At 39.5% G+C, this 20,183-nt stretch overlaps 2 protein-coding genes across 2 annotated transcripts in view; one reads left to right on the forward strand and one right to left on the reverse strand.

Annotated features, from left to right (window-relative positions):
• Positions 1 to 1,001: 1,001 nt before the first annotated feature.
• On the forward strand, positions 1,002 to 3,991 carry LOC110175602 (zinc finger protein 37-like). Its single transcript, XM_020941807.2, has 2 exons — positions 1,002 to 1,397; positions 2,331 to 3,991. Exons 1-2 carry the CDS (start codon positions 1,084 to 1,086, stop codon positions 2,983 to 2,985), a joined length of 969 nt encoding a protein of 322 aa, XP_020797466.2. The 5' UTR covers positions 1,002 to 1,083; the 3' UTR covers positions 2,986 to 3,991.
• Positions 3,992 to 5,345: 1,354 nt separating this feature from the next.
• The window catches only part of LOC110175620 (fibronectin type III domain-containing protein 5-like), a 47,096-nt gene continuing 32,258 nt past the window's right edge, over positions 5,346 to 20,183 (reverse strand). Inside the window, exons 3-7 of the mRNA XM_020941824.1 lie at positions 10,108 to 10,209; positions 9,467 to 9,572; positions 8,837 to 8,926; positions 8,574 to 8,734; positions 5,346 to 5,387 (exon numbers count right to left, since the gene is read on the reverse strand). Coding sequence (XP_020797483.1) covers positions 5,346 to 5,387; positions 8,574 to 8,734; positions 8,837 to 8,926; positions 9,467 to 9,572; positions 10,108 to 10,209 — 501 coding nt within the window. The remainder of the gene's footprint in view (positions 5,388 to 8,573; positions 8,735 to 8,836; positions 8,927 to 9,466; positions 9,573 to 10,107; positions 10,210 to 20,183) is intronic.

Raw genomic sequence — 20,183 nt, forward strand, 5'->3', positions numbered from 1 at the left:
GCGATGACACCACTTGAGCTTGGACTCATTAACAACAACATTGAGATGGATTACAGGACTGAAGTGCAACATCTAGCATCGTGGTGTGTCAGCAACAACCTGGTATTGAAAATAAAGAAGACCAAGGATTATTGTGGATTACCGCAAAAAAGGAAAACACAATCACCTTCCACTCTCTATTGGCAACGAGGTGGTAGAGAGGGTGACACACTTTAGATTGTTGGGGTTGACTGTGACAGAGGACCTGTCCTGGGGCATTATCACTGCCTCAGCAGTAGGTAAAACTCAGTAACGGCTCTACCTCCTGAGGCAACTGAGGAGTGCTAGGATCTCAAAACAGCTGATGGTGAACTTCTACAACTGTGCCATCAGCAGTGTTTTGACATATGGATCTCTAGTGTGGTTCTCCAGCTGCACTAAGGCTGATCAGCAGGCACTCCAGCAGGTGGTAAAAACAGTGGGAAAAATCATTTAGCTCACTCTTTCAGAGATCAGTACCATCTACACCACCTGCTGTCTGGAGAGAGTGCGTAACATCCTGCATGACCAACACCATCCTGCCCACCACCTGTTCCACCTGTTGTCCTCAGGAAGCAGATACAGGTCCATACACGCCAGAACATCTAGACCGGCCCACAGCCCTCCCCTCCTCCTCCGGTCAGTAAACCATATCCCACCCACTACAATAACTGTGAACTGGACCTTGCATTGCTGCAACAGGACATTTAAAATATACAATGTGACCTGGATGTCCCAGTTCTTGTGATTTGTTGATCTCTCCCTTTGCTGCTGCCAAGTCTGTTACAGTCGATCATACTTTGTGCCTGTACTGATTGATAGACTGATACTATTACTGTGTGCTAATGTTTACATAGAATTGAACTGAGTTGAATTATGATGTGATCTGAGACCCAGCAGTCCTCAAAGCAGCCTCTCTATGTTGTATTGCCACATGTTTAGACGTGTAATTGTCCCGCCTCACCAACAGAGGCACCAACGAGCAGAGACGAGACTCACTCTTCCGGAAGTCAGAGTACGGTTCTTCAGCTCGACGCTAAAGCTAAAGTCTCTTCTTGATCAAAAATGTCTAAACAAGGCCAAAGACTGAGAGCTCTGGTGAATGAGCGGCTGAGTGCGGCTGCAGAAGAGATCTTTGCGCTGTTTGAGAGAACAATAGCGGAATATGAGGAGGAACTGCGCCGCTCCAAAGAGGAAAACCAGAGGAAACAAAAGACCCTGGACTCGGTTCTTAGCCCGAGGGTGCTGCTGCCCAAAGCGGCTCCGCACACTCCCTCTCCTGACCCCGGACTCACGCATGACAGCACATGGAGTCCACAGGTTAAACACGAGCCAGAGGAACAGTGTCTCATCAAACTGGAGGAAGAGCAGCAGCTGGTGTAAGTCTGTCTGCTCCTGTCTGCTCCTGTCTGCTCCTGTCTGCTCCTGTCTGCTCCTGTCTGCTCCTGTCTGCTCCTGTCTGCTCCTGTGTCTGCTACTAACCTAGAAATACTCTGGAAACTTTTCAGCCGCTGCTGATTTGCCTCTCAGTTCCAATCCAGTTGTTAGAAGCAGTAGTGGTGCATCCTGTTACACAGGCACATTTGGGTAAATGCAATATGGTATAAGACTAGTGTGAGCACATTTCCAAAATCAAAAACTGGGACATCCCTGGTTTATGATGGTTGGTAATTTGTTTTACCTAAAGAAATAATAATTTGTGTCTCTCTTTACTGTTGGCAGGATCAGATTGGTCAAAACTAGGGACATTTCTTGTATAAAACTGGGACAAATCACTGGTTTTGGATAAATCTGCTGGGTCAGGGGACACAGGCTCAAAACTGGGACTGTCCCGAGTAAATAGGGACGTCTGGTCACCCTATATCAGACCTGGGCATTGTCCAGCTCCTGGGCCACATACGGCCCTTTGGTTGACTCTGACTGGCCCGCTTAAGATCATTTGGAATTACAAAATAAACATATTTTATTATAATTTTACCTCATGCATGGACTAAAGCTGCATTGCTTTTATTTTAGAGGTGTTTTTTAATGACATTTTTTGTTTGGCAGTCTCACTTTTTCATTGCTTAGTCATAACATAAAGTCTTATCAGTCTGACCATCGTCAGAACAATAATATTTACTGCTTTTTGTAAAGAAATACAATTAATATTATGCAGAATTTAGTTAAACATTGTAGCCCTCCATAATATTTTCTGTTTCTCATGTGGCCCCATGGAAAAAAGAATTGCCCATCCCTGCTCTATATAAGACTAATAATATTTCATTTATGATGACGACCATTGTAATGATGAACATGGTTGCTTTTTTCAGGTCTATCCATGAGTTCTCTGATGTCCATGTGAAGGTAGAAGAGCCCTCAGTGCTTGTAAAAAGTGAGTCTAAACAGGAAACGAAGGAAGAGGACATGAGCACAGAGCCACATTTAGACTCAGAGTCTGAGGAAGATACAGAGCACTCCTCTGACACTGACACCGGTGAAGACTGGAGAGCTCCACTCAGACATCCAGCTGATGAAAACGACATCATACAAATCAAGATCAGATCCCCCAAATCCATGTCTGCACCAGAGCTCAGCTCCAGTCTGAACGATGAAGGCGTATCAGGAACAGCTGAGGGAGCAGAGGAGAAGAAACACCAGTGCTCTGTGTGTAAAAAGAAACTGTCTTCTGAGTATCAGTTACAAGTACATTTTCGAGTTCACAGTGGAAATAACCCTTACACCTGCCCAATCTGTAAGAGAGCACTGGCCTCCAAGACTTCTTTAATTGTACATACGAAACAACACACAAGAGAAAAACCTCACATTTGCTCAAAGTGTAACAAATCATTCGCCACTAAGACTTCTTTAATGGTACATGCAAAACAACACACAGAAGGAAAAACATTCAGTTGTTTAATTTGTAAGAAAGATTTTGCACAAGCGTGTATCCTAAAACTACACATGAAATCACATTCTGATAAATAAACCTTTGAGCAGTGTAATGTGTAAGAAATCGTGATGCAGCAAGGTTAAAGTAGCTGTACATTACGTAATTCACAGAGAGCAAGTTTACAGCTGCATCTGATCTGAATTCATTTCCCAAAAAGTATAATCGAAATGTTAATGTTGCATGTTCAGGCTCGAATACTTTTGTTGACAGGGGTTATGGTTAATATCTCTGTATCTATTAGGAACGGTCCAAGATTTATTTACATTTTTTTTTGAGCTGATTAAAATATAGTATATTTTTCTTACTGTTGTGGCCAATAGCCGATACTTACAAATTCTGATATTAAGCTTTTAAAATTTCTTGTAAATTTATGCTGAGTTACCAATATACTCCCTTAAAACTGGCTCAGATTAGCTTGTATTTTTCCTCCCTGTAGAAAAAAGATGTGTCCCCCCCCCCCCCGTCAAATAACTTTTTTCTTGATGTTTTGGGTATTTAGTTGGATGTGAGAAGACCAGTTGAGCTTGTACATGGTTTTCCATCTAATAATATGCAGCTTAAATAAAAGCCTTACCTCAATTGTATGTATTCTATTCAAAACAAAGACACTGCTCCTGTAAAATCTATTTATTGTATCTGAGCACAGACGTCTCCACACAATCCTCTTCAATTTTAATGTCACAGTGAACAAAGATACTCCACACAATTTCAGTTACAGTGAAAGAAATAGTTTAACCCTTAAAAATAATAATATACATATTGATATAGCAGGCAATCGTGGCACAGTGGCAGAGTTGTTAGTTCTTCAGCTTCACAACAAGAAGGTCCTGGGTGTGATCCCTGGGCCAGGTGGGGACTTTCTGTGTGGAGTTTGCATGTTATCCCTGTGTTTCTCTTACCAGTAAATCATGTACAGTACGGCCGTGTCTGGAGTCAGGACTCAGAGCTAAATAAAGAGCAAATTATAACAAATGGCTAAGGGTAGCACACAGCTTTGGGGTGTAAAGATTTTTTTTTTAAATAAAACTTTATCTGTTTGTTCTTCCTCTTCAGCATTCTTCTACCCCTAAAATATCAACCTGGACACATTTGACAGTAATCTTGAATACAGAAATATCTCAAATTACTCTCTAAATGTTATGACGTCGTTGGTCCCAATAAATCTCTCTCTCCATAGTTTTGATATAAGTATAGAGTGGCCAGACATCCCTGTTTACCCGGGACAGCCCCAGTTTTGAGCCCTGTGTCCCGTGTCCCAGCACATTTATACAAAACCACTGATTTGTCCCAGTTTAATACAAGAAATGCCCCACGTGTCCCTATTTTTGACCAATCTGATCCCTGCCAACAGTAAAGAGTTTTCACTTGTTTAGGTAAAATACAGAAAAGCTGCTTAAAAATGACCAAAACACAAAGAAATGTGACTATACTGAGTCATGTTAGTCGTGAATGGACCGAGTGCAGAATTACACACTCGTTTCACAATTTTATTATTACCAATAATCATAAACTGGGGGTGTCCCAGTTTTTTATTTTGAAAATCTGGTCACCTTATATAAGTAGCCTGTTTGCATTAGAACTATTTATATTCGCCCATGAATCCGTAATGGGAGTGTGCATTTTATAAAAAATATTCATACAAACAATTCTTTATTTATTTGATGCAGTATTAAATGAAGATGATATAAAGCTCGTCTATGTCACTTTTTCAGTTGGGGGTCTGTTACTTGCTTTTTCCATGAGCGTGACTTGAATGTTCCACAGTATGGCATTAAGCGTTTCTATCGAGCATTTATTTCAGTGTGCGTGCTTTTATTGCTTGAAAATAGCATTCTTGCCTCTGCACAAACCTGACCTTCGGTTGGTCTAGCAGTATCATCTGCTGGTTTCCATGGAGATAGATAATTTTAATGCCATGCTGTAGATGATCTAGCAAAGCAAAACACCTGAATGCAGAAAAGCACGTGGCAGACCCTCCACCACAAAAGTTACATCTTTAAATGACCAAGTCGGTTAGCTGATATTAAGAAATACTACTAATTTCTGGCATTAATTTTCCATGTTTGTTAGTAAAAAATAAAGCATCAAATGAGTACAACATGCAAATACACAACAGTCAAAAATATGTACAGTGGTTGACATCATTCAGTCTTGTGTCCTCTGCAGTTACAGCGGTTGCAGTTCAGTTTATGTCCTGAAGGTGGCAGTCTCAGCATTTTTAGCAGTGGCCCCCAAGTGCGTCTCTCTCTGTCCATGTATTACAACACATTTCGTAACATCATTTTTATGCCCATGACTTTTCAGTTTTCAATTTGCTGTTGTTTCGGCAGAAAAAACTCCCGGTCGTTTCACAGTGAATAAACAACACTCCATTTTAACATCTGAAGATTTTGGTTCAAACTCGGATGATGCTGATCGAGGAGGAGGCTCGGTGAAGCTGGAGAAAAACAAAAGAAAAAATATGAGCAAAATAAGGCAATACTGAACACTTTGAGCGTTTCTGACGTAATGACGTTTATGTGTCAAAAACATACCTGTGTCTTGTTTCTTTCAACTCTAATCATATCAACTCTATGCACTTCCTGTTCCTTCATTCTTCCTGCATTTCAGTGACATGGTGTCTGTGGTCACTGCTGGATGAATTCACTGTTTTATTTATAGACGTGGCCATCTTACCAAATTTCATAAGGGTTATTAACTTTCTTCTATTTTACCACAATATCTAGAATATAATTTGATCAGGGGATGTATAGATTTGCTGTTGGAGCTGAGTACTTTTAGAAATACTTTGAGAGCAAGGACGAAGGAGCACAAATAATGGAAAATGTAATATATTAGTTAATATTTTGAAATTTTTTGTTCATTTTAGAATAGTGTTTAGTAGGGTATATCGTATCATTTAATGTGATCATACAGTATTGATATCGTGGGTTGCTGTATCGATGTATCGCCAAGAGTATTTTTTGGTATATTTTATTAAATATTTTTGTTACAGTGCTACACTTTTGTTGTTTGTTTAGAGGAAGTAAACTGGTTTATGCGACACTTTTGACATTTTCACAGTTTTGATGATTAAAATGTTTGTGTTTCATGTGAACTTTGCACAAGAAGTGTTTTAACAAAGACTTTTACTATCACAGACATGATTTAGCCTTTATTTTTATTGAACTTTATCGAATTGATATATATCGTATCAAATCAAAAGTGTACTTTATCGGGATATGTATCGTATCGAGGCCTGTGTATCGAGGTATGTATTGTATCACCAACTTCTTAATGATACTCAGTCCGAGTGTTTAGAGTCTACGTATCTCTGGTATGAAAAAAAGTCATCTATACTTGTCCCTGTTCACACTTTCTTGTCCCTGTTCACACTTGTGACCTTACTTAGACGAAAGGTAACTATGTTCCTGCCAAACTGAACGCATCCAAACTTTTTCCATCCATCATGTTTCAAGTGTAAATGTGCTTAGTTGCAGGATGAATCTTTCGACACATAGAGCGGCTTTATTATCATTGTGCTGTTGGCTTTTCACACCATTTGCACTCAGTGTTTCAAGCCTATATCTTTTTATGCTAAAGCTTTCACATTTCAACTGCCTGAACCTACATAAATCAAGCCTAATGACCTCCTAAAGACAGTGTTCCTCTCCCAGTTTATAATCCGTTGTGAACAAATCGATAGAAGGAAGATGTGGGTGTCTTAATGGAAATGATGGAGTAGACGCTGACTTGTCTTGTTCTTACGGTAAGCACTAACACTGCAGACGAGGCTCCATTTCAAAATTATCAAGCCATATTTTTTAAATCTTAAAGCTCAAATGCTGACTTTGTGAGTTCAGCAGATGTAGTACCTCCAGGCAAACATGTTTCGATCACAATTATGGAATTGCCTAAATGTTGTTAGTTCTTTTTGAGGTCTGGTTAAGTGTAAAACTGCCAAGCCTGTAGCTCAGACCTCTACAAACGTGTGTGTGCAAGACTGTGGAAGCACTGGTTGCTAGGAGATTTCTGGCACACTATTGACCCCCTACAGAAAAACATGTCTTCAAATTCTTTTCTGACATCTACTAACTTGGCTTGCCAAAAGTAAGATAATCAGATAATAAAAAGAAAACAGAAAACGCACACCAAGATTTCTGCAGAGGTGCAAATGCAAGGAGTAGCCAGATCAGAGTGAAAAAATGCATAGCACACTCGGTTGGCCGATGTCCAAATACTATTTTATTAACAAAATAACGTTTCGGCAAAAAAAGCCTTCATCAGATATTTTTCTTGTCTTGGACCACAGCACACAAAATGGTTGCCAGCCCAGGTGCCCATATACCAACTCATTCATTGAGTGGGTATATGGGCACCTGGGCTGGCCGAAACGTTATTTTGTTAATAAAATTGTATTTGGACATCGGCCAACCGAGTGTGCTATGCATTTTTTCACTCTAATCAGATAATAATCAACACTAGAAGTAGTATTCAAACTAGATACTTTGGCCAGCATCAGTACTAAAATTCACAGGGTGACCAGAAGTTCAAAGGCAAAAATCTGGGACTTCCCTGTTTTTTTGGTTGTTGGTAATAATAAAATTGTGAAACGAGTGTGTAAAAATTGTTCTGTACTCGGCCCATTCATGGCTAACACGTGAGTCAGTATAGTCACATTTTCTTTGTGCTTTGGTTATTTTTAAGCAGCTTTTCTGTATTTTACCTAAACAAATGACAATTTCTGCCTCTCTTTACTGTTAACTCTTTACTGTTGGCAGGGATCAAATTGGTCCAAAATATGGACACCTGGGACATTTCTTGTATTAAACTGGGAAAAATCAGTGGTTTTGTATAAATGTGCTGGGACAGGGGACACAGGCTCAAAACTGGGACTGTCCTGGGACAACAGGGGTGTCTGGTCACCCTACAGTGACGGGACAGAAATGAACCTTTCCTGAGTAGCTTTAGAATGATGTTGAGCTGTATCAGAAGTGTAAGAGCACATAAACTAGTATACTAGACTATGAAACCTACCTTTACCACCGAGTGCTTACGCAGATGGCAATATAAAAGAAAGTACTACATTTAATGTTGAAAATTACATTCTATTGTCTATTCCTTTGAAATTTTAGTATCATGACAACACTAGGCCCTGAGCAAGAAGAATCACATGGGTCCCTCTCTAAAAGAACAGATAAGAGTCCAATTCTGGGTGAAAGATAACTGACCACTTTGTCCCACTTGTCTACTCCCTCACTACTTACTACTACAGGGTGACCAGACGTCCCCATTTACCCGGGACAGTCCCATTTGATCCCAGTGTCCCCTGTCCCAGCACATTTATACAAAACCACTGATTTGTCCCAGTTTTATACAAGAACTGTCCCAGGTGTCTTTATTTTTTACCAATTTGATCCCTGCCAACAGTAAAGAGAGACATAAACTTGTTTAGGTAAAATACAGACTATACTGACTCACATCTTACTGTAGTCATGAGTGTTCTCTGCACTGTCCCAAACCGAGGCTGTCCTAGTCTTTGATTTTGAAAATCTGGTCACCCTAACTTACTACCTACCATGTGGACTTTTAGCTCTAACTATCCACCAGAGTGAAAACAATAGAGTGCTGACTGAACTCTCACCCTGCTGCTCCGCACTGCCCCGTTATGGTAGATGGGGGAACTGCCCGCGGAGCCGTTGTAGTAGGACGAGGACGAGCGCAGCCGTTTACCCTTCTCCTTGGTGCCGTTGGAGTCGTTGTCTTTGATGATGTCGTACTGCCGGCAGAACAGGGCGATGACGGCTGTGGGAGAGCCCGGCAAAGCAAAATGACACACAAAATGAACACAATGAACATGTCAAAATGAGAACTAGACAATGTGAGTTTTAAGAACAGAATACAGACCAGCCCACAGCAGCAGTACAGTCGTGATGATGAGCAGCTCTCCTGTCTGCAGGTGAGGCGTCATCCCCAGACCCTCCATCGCCGGCTCATCTGACAAAACATAACCACATACATTCTAAGCCTTTTATCCAAATATCATGGGTGTTCGTTTAAAGACGCTTTGTAATCAAGTCAAATTTGTCTTAACCCAGTGTAGATATATGGTAAAAGCAGCTCTTAGGGTCAAAATGTGGCACTGTGAGCTGTCTGCATCTACTAATTCTAAAGCATTTTTATCTTCCTGCAAACCAAGACGTAACATGTTTGTTGACATTAAACATTACTGGGAAGGTTGAGAAAAGCGTTTATGAACTCATCACGGTGAATAATTTGTGAGAGAGTGCATTAGGAAAGTGAGGAATAAATAACAGTTAAATATGAAGACCATAAAACAAGTAAAGCCCCTTTATTTGATGCATGTTGATTTTGATTCAAATCTAGTAAACTTGCAGTATGTTTTGACTTGAACATCCAGGTTAAATCCTCTTAACAAGCAGATCTCATGCTCCTATAAATGTCTAGGATGTCTTTCATTGATCTGATAACAACTGTCCTTTGTCAGACATTTTTAGCAGTAAATGAGTGATTTACGGTGGTGGTCGTGCACTCCGACAGGGTAGTGGTCGCTCCTCTCCAAGGTTCTGAAATGCACCGCTCTGCTGGGCTGGCTGTCCCCCTGCATGCCCACGGACTGCACCTACAGCAAGAAAAAACAAGCTCAAAATGAGACAATCGGGCACATTACCTTCCACAAACCAGTACAGCAAAATGTCTGCCCACTGACCATACCATGTTATCGTTATTCAAATATTTGTTCTAATTTAGCCTTGTTTAGTCTATAGTTTTCATTTTGGCTCTGCTGTGAGTGCTTGTACAAACTACTCTTGCCAATTTGAACTTGCTTTGTCACAAGGCCCTTTGGCTTTTTGAAGAGACCCCACTCCAAATAATGATTCAGCAATGAAAACAGAAAGTGCCAGAAGTGGAGTACAAGCTCGAACGATTGCAGCCAGAATTAAATTTTGGCTGCAATCTGATTTTAAGGCCGACACTGCTTAACAAAAAAACAATGTGAAATATCCCTGAGCTGCTGTGAACATTTTCAACTGTCTTCACAGCAACAACCAGCCAGACTCAAATTTCACATCATGAGCATGAAAACAGACCTGAACTAGGGTTGAAAAACGAACATTATCTTTAGTGTTTCCTTGTGTTCAAGGGTGGTGTCTGACCTGTACACTGTAGTGCGTGTCTTCGTCCAGGTCCCACAGCATGCACCAGTGGCTGGACGTGTTGACCTCTCGAATGGAGCGCTGCATCAGTCCATCCTGTCTCTAAATACACAAAGGACAGAAAAATTTGCTTAAGTACCTAACTAAAAATTTAACCAGATAATTGAAGAGATGATGATTGAAGAGAGGAAAATATGACAGATTTGCAGGGGAAGATTTGGTAGTGAAGAGGAGATGGAGAGGTAGAGGATAGGCTGATAGGTCTCCTGCAGGAGTTGAAAGAATGCACTGTATCTGAAATGGCAGGAGGAAAGTGTACATTTTCTACTAGATGAAGGCAGCTGGAAACAGGTAGACTGTATGTAATGTCCAAATGCATTGCAATATTGTCCAAAATATTGTCCAAAATGATTACAATAAGCTATATATATTTCAACATTTCAAATTCCACAGTATTTTTCAACACAATTTTCTTTTAAAATCTGTAAACAGCTAAATAAGCACCTGAATGGATTAAGAAAGTTTTCAGAAATATTTTGCATAGGATAGAAATCTGTGCATATTTGTCTGTAGCTGAGCATAAAATAAGTATTTGTAAACTCTCAAATGAGTCCAGTCGTACATAAAATGCATTTTATCCATTAGAATATGAATTGAAAAGTTACAACTTTAAGAATAACAATCACAAAATGAAAGTTACTCTTTCTTCAGTACTTAAACGAATTCACAGACACAACTCGACTGTCAAAAATCTGTCATCACTTCACAGCCATTATTTATTGAGCAGAAGAAACATCGATCAAGATGCCAGACTTTTGCTAAACCAGGTCTAAACCAGGACTCAACCAGGACTCAACCAGGACTCAACCAGGACTCAACCAGGTCTAAACCAGGACTAAACTAGATCTAAACCAGATCTAAACCAGGACTAAATCAGATCTAAACCAGGTCTAAACTAGGTCTAAACCAGGTCTAAACCAGGACTGAACCAGGATTAAACAAGGACTAAACCAGGACTAAACCAGGACTAAACCAGACAAATCTTGGACTTGAGAGAGAGAGACTCGCGCCCCAGGGTAAAGCGTGATTGGGCGATGGCTGCGCTTAGCTCCGTGGGGTGCGGAGCTCTGTGCCAGTCCTTCCACTACACGAGCACCTCCGGGCCTGTCCCGACCCTCAGTCCTGGTTCAGTTCTGGTTCAGTCCAGGTTCAGTCCTGGTTTAGACCTGGTTCAGTCCTTATGTGGTGCAAAAGTCCAGCATCTTGATCAATGTTTCTTCTGCTCAATATAATACATTTTATGTACGACTGGACTCATTCAAGAGTTTATGAATATTTATTTTATGCTCAACTACAGACAAATACACACACATTTCTATCCTATGCACACAAATATTTCTGAAAGCTTTCTGACTCCATACACTTGTTCACCTGGCTCTATGATCTTTGCCTGTTTTCTTATGCCAAAAATATCTGATAATTATTTGTATGCAAAGTGTTTAAGATGGCTGACTTTGAGATGAATGTTTAATGCAATCCACTTTTAAAAACAGTTAGTCCAGACTGAAAAAGCATGTACGAAGAGTAATGTAATAAAGGGGACATCTTATGCTAATCCAACATTTATAAAATTTGAGTCATTTTATAATGTTATAACCTGAAGTTCTTTTGGATAGTTAAGGGGCAGGCTAGAATACATTTGAGTAAAAAGTCAATGCCCCTCTATCCAGAGGTGTAATACATTATCACTAAATAGCAAAGAAAAGCATAACATGTCTTCTTTGAATAGAGCCACAGTTTGAATCCTTATAATAAGCAGGATAGATTGCGTAGGCGCTGGTGGCTTGAGGGGATTTGCTAGACTCTCTCTTTGGCTCTCGTTTCCAAATAGAGACGAATAGGATTGAGATGTGGTATCCAGACAGACTTTAGCGCCCTGCTACGGAGTAGCAGGGGGAGTGTGGCCGTTAAGGACAAATGCTGAGGAAAAGTCTATAAGCACAGGGCTACAGGGGAGCTCCGGGCTGTCCAGCTGTCAGCGTGCACTCACAGAACTAGACAGAAGCAGATAAAAGCATATTTCAAGGCAAGTCATTGTAATGTTGTGGTATGAAGTTAAAGTTATGGGGATAAGGTACTCTAAATGTACGACTTAAACTGTGTAAAAGCTGCCACACATTACAGGATTTTTCAGTCTTAAACGATGTTTAAACTAGTGCTGTCATGCGATTAAAAAAATTGAGAGATTAATTAATTATGATCTGTAATTAATTAATCTAATTAATCTCATTTTAATCTCACCTAAAAATTGCTGAGAAAAGCTTCAATTTGAGGTATTTTCATTTAAATTCATTATTACATTATTGTGGCAGATCAAAAGACTAATATAGATTAAAAAAAGTGACTTTATAAAGTCATTTATTGTTTAACAAATCTCTCCAATTTGGCTGTTGAGCCCAAGTCTCCATGAATAAGAAACTGTTTGCTGTAAAGTAGCAAAGACGAGGAAATCTGAACATAATAACTTTTGTCTACTTAAAGACAATAAAAAGTCCAGTCTTTCCTTAACCATGTTAAAAATATTATTGATAGAGAAATAGTTTATATATGAGATCACTGGTTTTAGACCTGGTTTAGACCTGCTTTAGTCCTACTTTAGTCCTAGTTTAGTCCTGGAATGGATTAATCCTGGTTTTAGTCCTGGTGTTAGTTCTGGTTTAGTCCTGGTTTAGACCTGGTTTTAGTTCTGGTTTTAGTTCTGGTTTTAGTTCTGGTTTAGCCTGGTTTAGTCCTGGTTTAGTCCTGGACTGGATTAGTCCTGGTTTTAGTCTTGGTGTTAGTTCTGGTTTAGAGGTGCACAGGAGGAAACGCGGTTTACGCCGCGTACGCGAGAAAACACGATCCACACGCGGCTCATGGGAGGACAGCGGTGTCCGCGCAGTGTCTACGGAAGGAAACGTGGTCTGCGCGTTCTCAGGTTAATGACGATGAAGGTGTGTGTTTGTTTGTGTGTGTTTGTGTTTGTTTGTGTGCATGTCCCCTCATGTGGCAGGTCACTATAGGACAGTAGTGCAGACATCATGAGTCTATGCAGGTTGTTTTCAGGCGATATTATATTTGTTATTTTCTTTTATATTTCACGTCGGGAGAATCATTTCCAAGACATGAATGTGTTTTTACCTGTGCACTGCTGGTTCTGTTCTACTGGCTCTTTGACCTTGTCCATTGTGCGACTGACGCCGCCAACGTTAACATGACGTTTACATCGCTCTTACTGCGCGCGTTTTGTGTGGGTTTCCAGCAATGAGTGGAATTACCGAAATAAAAAAATGTATAAATGTGTTTTTTTTGTGTGTGTGTCTGTTGTCCCAACAACACATAAAAACAGGTTTTATTAGAAAGCAACTCGCATACAGAAACAGTAAAGTTAGAGAATAAAAATTAGATTAACGTGATTAAAAACATAATGCGCTAAATATGACTTAATTAATTAATCGCAATTAACGCGATAATTTGACACCCCTAGTTTAAACATGCGTCAAAAAGGGCACACCACAGACACCAGGAGAATCTTATGACTTAAAATCTCCGTTCGCAAAGACTGTAGAGGACTGTCTGCGGACCACAGGATATAAAGCTGTGAGTGACATAACGTCAGCTGTTTCCTATCTCCAGTAAAACCAGTCGCTCTGAGACTCTTAAGTGTTCAAAGATCAGACTCTGCACTTCTAGTTTAGATACAAAACTGTGTTATTATTATTTGTGAAACGTGGTTTTAAAGCATAAAAGATTGGTCCACTGTTACTAATCTGCAGCTTCACCTCGGTCCGTGCGCTGTGTGGATGTAAACAGACACACGTGAGGAACTACTCCCACCTTTTTACTTTTATATAATTTTTTAAAATTAATCGCGCTGTTTTGTGAACTGGATGCTGCACTAAATTTACCACTTTATAAGAGGTGAGGAATAAAGTCTTCTCATTATTTCCACTATGTCCTGAGTTTGTATGTTGTATCTCTGTCTGTCACTCCTCTGCCCCTGACGCTCTGTTTTATTTGCTGTTACTGTAGCGTTGCTGATGTTTGGTGGTTCTGATCTGACAGAGCAGCTCAGAGTCACACTGACACCACACAGCGCCTTCAAAAAACACAAAGTCGGGTCATGTCTCCCCGACCTCAGCGGGAACCAAATCGCAGCCTAAATTCGACAAATAATGACACCTGTAGTCTAAAATGATTTTAAAGGAGCAATATCAAGGATTCACTGAAAAAAAAAAAAGTTTTTCAAAGCTGTGGCTGTACCTGATGCCAATTATGAAACTGAATTACTTTTTAGCTTTTCTTATATAATATCATTACATTTGACTCATACGTCATACTTAAATAACATTATGTAGTAGCATTATATTGTAGTAGAATTATATTATTAGTAATCTAGACAGTTATTCGCTTCTCTCTCTTTTAGAATACTGTTTAATACTGTTTATATTGTTGTAAAATGTAACTATGTAGATATATTTGTTTGTAGAATGTAGAATATGTATTTATATGGGACACTGTAGATTGGGTCTGAATAAAAGTGAAGATTTCAACAGATTTCTCCCCATATGTTTGTGGCTCATCGTTACCAAACCTCATAACTGCATATGTGTAATTCCATCATAACCAGTTTAAAGCCAGCGAGAGGAGGGACACCTTTTACATGATGATATTATTCTTACATTAACCTTGAGATGGTGACTCTTTGCTGCATTATGAATCAGATTACGGGCTTTGTTATGTCAGAAATACAGTATCCAATGGGGTTACTTCCTCAGTGCGTTTGAGTGTGTTGCATAATGAGGAGCACGGGGACTTAGAGCGGCTTCTGAAGAGGCTTTGTGTGCACATAGGCTCAGCTGGTTGCTCCATCTCTCCGCTCTACAGTACAGACGTGGGTTTAGAGCGCCGTGCTACAGAAGGGAAGCAAGGTGTTGGGCTACATTTGAACATTTAAAAAAAAAATCTATACCTGTATTACACTATTTTCTGAACTATGTTATAATGTTGTGTTTTGTTGTAAGTTCTTTTCTCAAACTGAAACCACTGTTCCATCTTGTGATGTCATGTGGTAATATTATGTAGTAATATGTGGTTTTTAAACTCCACACACCTTCACTAGAATCAGTCGGATGAGTTCAGCTCTTTAGTTCAGTTGACAATCTCAACTGGACTAAAGGTAAAAAGGAAAGTCCCGCTTCATGACATCATAAGGTGGAACAGAGCATTTTGAGCTTTGGATATGTAAACACACTAATAATAAACATGTGTGAATGAAATACAACACAACTCCAGGTTTGTTTTTGAGGCTTGTTTTTTATGTTATAACATGACGTAATAGGACCTTTAAATTCCAAAAGCATAATTAATTTACAACTAAAAATGCACTTTGTAGCTTTTCTGGAATGGTTTTCCGCCTGCTTGTCTCTACTGGAAAGTTATTTAACTAGAAAATTTCCACAGTGTGGCATTAAACTGGTCTTTCTTGCATTTATTAAGTTACTGATCTTTTCACTGTTCAGCGATGTTTGTACAATATTTATTGAGATATTTTGGATAGGTTAATATATTTGAAAATAGGAAACTTTTTTGCTTTTAAAATACCCTGACAAGATTTTGGTGAGAATTATTTCCGTCATAATCCCAAGGATTCAAGTAAAACACATATAACTTCAAGTTGTCTGCACTGAAATGAATCATGGGATATGTAGTTCCCAATGTTTATAAGCTGTTGCTACTTTTAAACCTGCATTTAAGTAAAGGAACTTGTAATTCGATATATACTGTGACAGCCCATGCTATTATTGTGAGACGACACAATATCACAATATTTCTGTTATTGTTACATCCCTAGTGTAACCTGATTGTCCCCAAAAACAAGAAATGAGGTAGTTGGCAAGTTCCTTGGTGGCAAGGCTCCGGGGGTGGATAAGATCCATCCTGAGTATCTTAAGTCTCTGGATGTTGTGGGTCTTGGCTGACACACCTCTTCAGTATCGCGTGGCGGTCGGGGACAGTGCTTCTGGACTGGCAAACTGGGGTGGTGGTCCCTCTGTATAAGAAGGGGGACCGGAGGGTGTGTTCCAACTACAGGGGAATCACACTCCTCAGCCTCCCCAGTAAGGTCTATGCCAGGGTACTGGAGAGGAGAATACGGCCGATAGTCGAACCTCGGATTCAGGAGGAGCAGTGTGGTTTTCTTCCTCGCCATGGAAGACTGGACCAGCTCTACACTCTCCATCGGGTGCTCGAGGGTTCATGGGAGTTTGCCCCATCAGTCCACATGTGCTTTGTGGATCTGGAGAAGGCATTCGACCGTGTTCCTCATGGTGTCCTTTGGGGGGGTGCTCTGGGAGTATGGGGTCCGGGGCCCTTTGCTAAGAGCTGTATGACCGGAGCAGGAGCTGTGTTCGCATTACCGGCAGTAAATTCCTGGTGCATGTTGGACTCTGCCAGGGCTGCCCTTTGTCCCCAAGAACACGTGGGAAATTCCAGACAATTGTAAAAAAAAAACAAAAAAAAAAAAAAAAAACACACAGATCCGCACCACAGTTCTCTGGAGCTCCCAATTTTTAAATGACTTTAATAGCACCACAGTGACATTTTGGTGTCAAGCCCTTCTTCATGACATCTCCATGGAGACAAGTAAATAATTGGTAAAATTGGGAGCAAGTTTTACAAGAATTCATTTGCAACCATTTAAATTATGATTTTGTTCCAATTCACTATTCAGGCATTATTCACAAAAGCAAATAATGTCATGTGTGCTGCTGTAGTGGGGCTCTGTGAATTTCACCTCTATCAGGTTTGTTTCCCAAAATCCTTATGCTTTAGTGAGTGTGCTGTTGTGAACCATTGACCCTCTGCATAACTGCATGAGAACGTTTCCACCTGCTCCATCTCTCACTATGAATATTTGAGTTGTACGTTAAGTGCTTTCTCTGGTTGTGGCACAGGCCTTATGTTGCATGTACAGGTATAAGATCAATTTATGTGTCTTGTCTTAATCTTAGACTACATTTCTCTCATTCATCTCAAAGTACCGTCACTCAACAAACCCACTTTGCAATTCAGGCACTTTGGTAAAGCATATGCCCACGCATAAAAAGGTTGCTGGTTCAAACCTTCAAGAGCTTAAAGAGCTGTTGTAACTTTAGTTATAGTAAAGTTGATGTAATCTTGAATTATACACACAACACTAAGAAGTCAATTGCTTGCTTAAAATGTGGTTGGTAAATTCAGATCACGTGAAAAGATGAATCCTACTCATAAACTGAATCAGTCATAAAGAAATTTGAGTATGCTTTACAAAAAATGGCATTCTAAATGAAGTTAGTTAAAGTAGATGCAGTACTTTATAAAGCATTAGATTCAAACTTTATTTCTTCTATACTAATCAAAACAGTTTGTAAATTCTACACAATATTTTACCATTTGGACACCTCTACTTCCCTTATATAACATTTTCTGTTGTACCACGAATGTGATCAGCTTTTGAAGTAAAAAGCCTTGTGATTTAGTGCACTTAAATTTTGAAAAGTGCTGACTGAAACCTGGACAGAGCAGTGATGAAGATATCCACCAACTCTCGAGAGACCAAATCATCCTAAAGCTGGTCTGGCCATGCCCCAGCGTTTCCAGCCTTGTGATCCATAATTCATCTCCTTTCAATTTGTAACCTGCAAATTTTATTGGCGCCGAACCAAATGAGAGGATCGGACAGATGGGTTTAATACAAGCACGAGAAGTGATTTCCAGCTCATGATGATTAAAGCTATTTCACTAATTTCATCTCTCAGCTCTTTGGCCATGCTTTGCTAGAAATGTATACTTTTCCAGAGGAATCCGTTTTAAAGGAAAGGAGAAGACAAATGAGCAGCTTGAAGTTTTTAGTCATTGTAAAATACTAAGCTCATCAACAAAGGTAAGTCAACCTAAAATTTGAAGGATCCAGCATATGTTACATTTATTATTAATGACATTTTACCCAGAAGAATCTTACAGTTGTTGATGTTCACTGTTCACTCTTTCAGTTGCAAAAGACATATCATGACATAATGGGCTTTAATGCATGTAAATCATTGATTCTTTAACATTAAATATTGATGTCATGTACAATGCGTGTTATTTGTGCTCTGGTAATTTCAGAAGTTGTAAAACAGTATGTAGGATTTGATTGAATTCAAGAGTCCAAATATCTGCCCCAAATATTCGACTTTCTAATGTTTAATCTACAAGCTCAAAAATACAAAGAGATAACTGCACAAAACATGATCCATGACAACTCTCATGTAGGTTTATGAGCTGGGAGTAAGTTTAGTAAATTTAAATTGCATCATTTGGCAAAAATGATCAAAATCAGCTCCACATATCGACCCAAAAATATCAGCAGAGCTGAAAAAAAACATATGGGTCAATCTGTACTTGAGATCTGTTGTAAAAGTGAGAATTAGTACTTTACTTCTAATAAAGAACTTACCCAGTCCTTGTTCCTTGACCTGTGTCATCAGAGGTATAATACTCCCTACAACAGAGGCATAACCAGACTTGACCGCATTAGACTAGAATGGACTATAGAACACAATCACATTTAGGTGTGTGCAAAAATATTAAATATCAATATATAGTATTGTTTAATGTGATGATACAGTATCGATATCATGGGCTGCTGTATCGATATATCACCAACAGTATTTTTTGGTTTATTTTACTCAATTATTTTATTACAGCTACAGTTTTGTTGTGTGTTTAGAGGAAGAAAACTCGTTTATGAGTCACATTTGACATTTTCACAGTTTTGATGATTAAAAAATGTTTGTGTTTCATATGAACTTTGCACAAGAAGTGATTTAACAAAGACTTTCAGTATCACAGCCATGATTTAGTCTTTATTTTATTGAATTGTATCGAATCAATTTGAAATATATCATACTGAATCGAAAGTACACTGTATTGAGATATGTATCGTATTGTGGCCTATGTATCGAGGTATGTATCGTATCGGCAGCTTCTTAATGATCACATTGTCTTGAGGGTTAATTTTTCTGTCGCAGGTGGCGTACTGATGATAAATAAATACTTCTCTTCAGCTCTCAGGCTACAATTTATTCTACAGCAATCTCTTAAAGGTACTGAGAGTAATATGACTTACAATTAAAAATGACCTTTACATGCTGATTTGATTTCTCTAAGTTATGTAAACTTATGTTGATATATTCCTTTTGTGTTTGACTCAGTGTGCCTACAGCTAAAGCCGCGTGTTGTGTTGTATTTTTCAAGTTGGAGTCTGAGAGGCCGGTTGTTCCCTTGCCAGTAAAAATAGAAATCAACATGAGGAAGTGAGCCATGAATCAGAAGCTGGCAGCGAGCACAGGATCCATCGTCTCCACTCTTATGTAATGGTCTAATCAATGGGCTTTTCATATTTTTTTAATCTTTCTTAGTCGGAGGGAGATTTCAATACAGACGAGATCTCAAGGTCAAAGTATTCAACAAAGTCTACCAGAACAAAACATTAAAGAGTATATGTACTAGGGATGGGCATGATTAGTCGATTAATCGATAATTGATCATTAAGAATTTCATCGATTACGTTAATTTTAATCGACAAACCGAATGTAGGTTGCTGTGCGGAGCGTGACCAAACAGGGTCTGTACATGTGTCTCTGCACTCAGAAGGAGCGAGCCGACGCAAACAGTCGGGCAGTCTGCAACGTACCGAAGGACAAATGCGTATTTAACGAAGACTTGTGCAAGAAATTCCACACTTTCCGTTCTGGTCGGGACAAGTGTGAGTCCATGTGCACAAGTGAACAAAGCAGCACATATTAGTCGGGGAGCCAAAGTCTCAAAAATGGGCTGAACCTGACATCGCCTGCCATACTTTTTATTTGTGTTTTTGTTGTTAACTGTGACCCTGAGGACCAATAATTGGAGGGTCTGCTCTTCCGGAAATATCGCGAAAAAAAATTGTGGCCATTTTAGTGTAGGTAACCTTCATTTTGTGACAGAAAATTTTGAAAAATGAAAAATTTCCT

This window comes from Boleophthalmus pectinirostris, unplaced genomic scaffold (genome assembly GCF_026225935.1).
Source record: "Boleophthalmus pectinirostris isolate CB_2022bp ecotype Guang Dong unplaced genomic scaffold, ASM2622593v1 HiC_scaffold_11, whole genome shotgun sequence".
NCBI classification, from domain to species: domain Eukaryota; kingdom Metazoa; phylum Chordata; class Actinopteri; order Gobiiformes; family Gobiidae; genus Boleophthalmus; species Boleophthalmus pectinirostris.

Bases quoted from the DNA above. Each gene is read 5' to 3' on its own strand.
- LOC110175602 (XM_020941807.2), top strand. From the start codon at position 1,084: ATGTCTAAACAAGGCCAAAGACTGAGAGCTCTGGTGAATGAGCGGCTG. The intron at 1,398-2,330 runs GTAAGTCTGTCT...TGCTTTTTTCAG, and splicing joins GAGGAAGAGCAGCAGCTGGT to GTCTATCCATGAGTTCTCTG.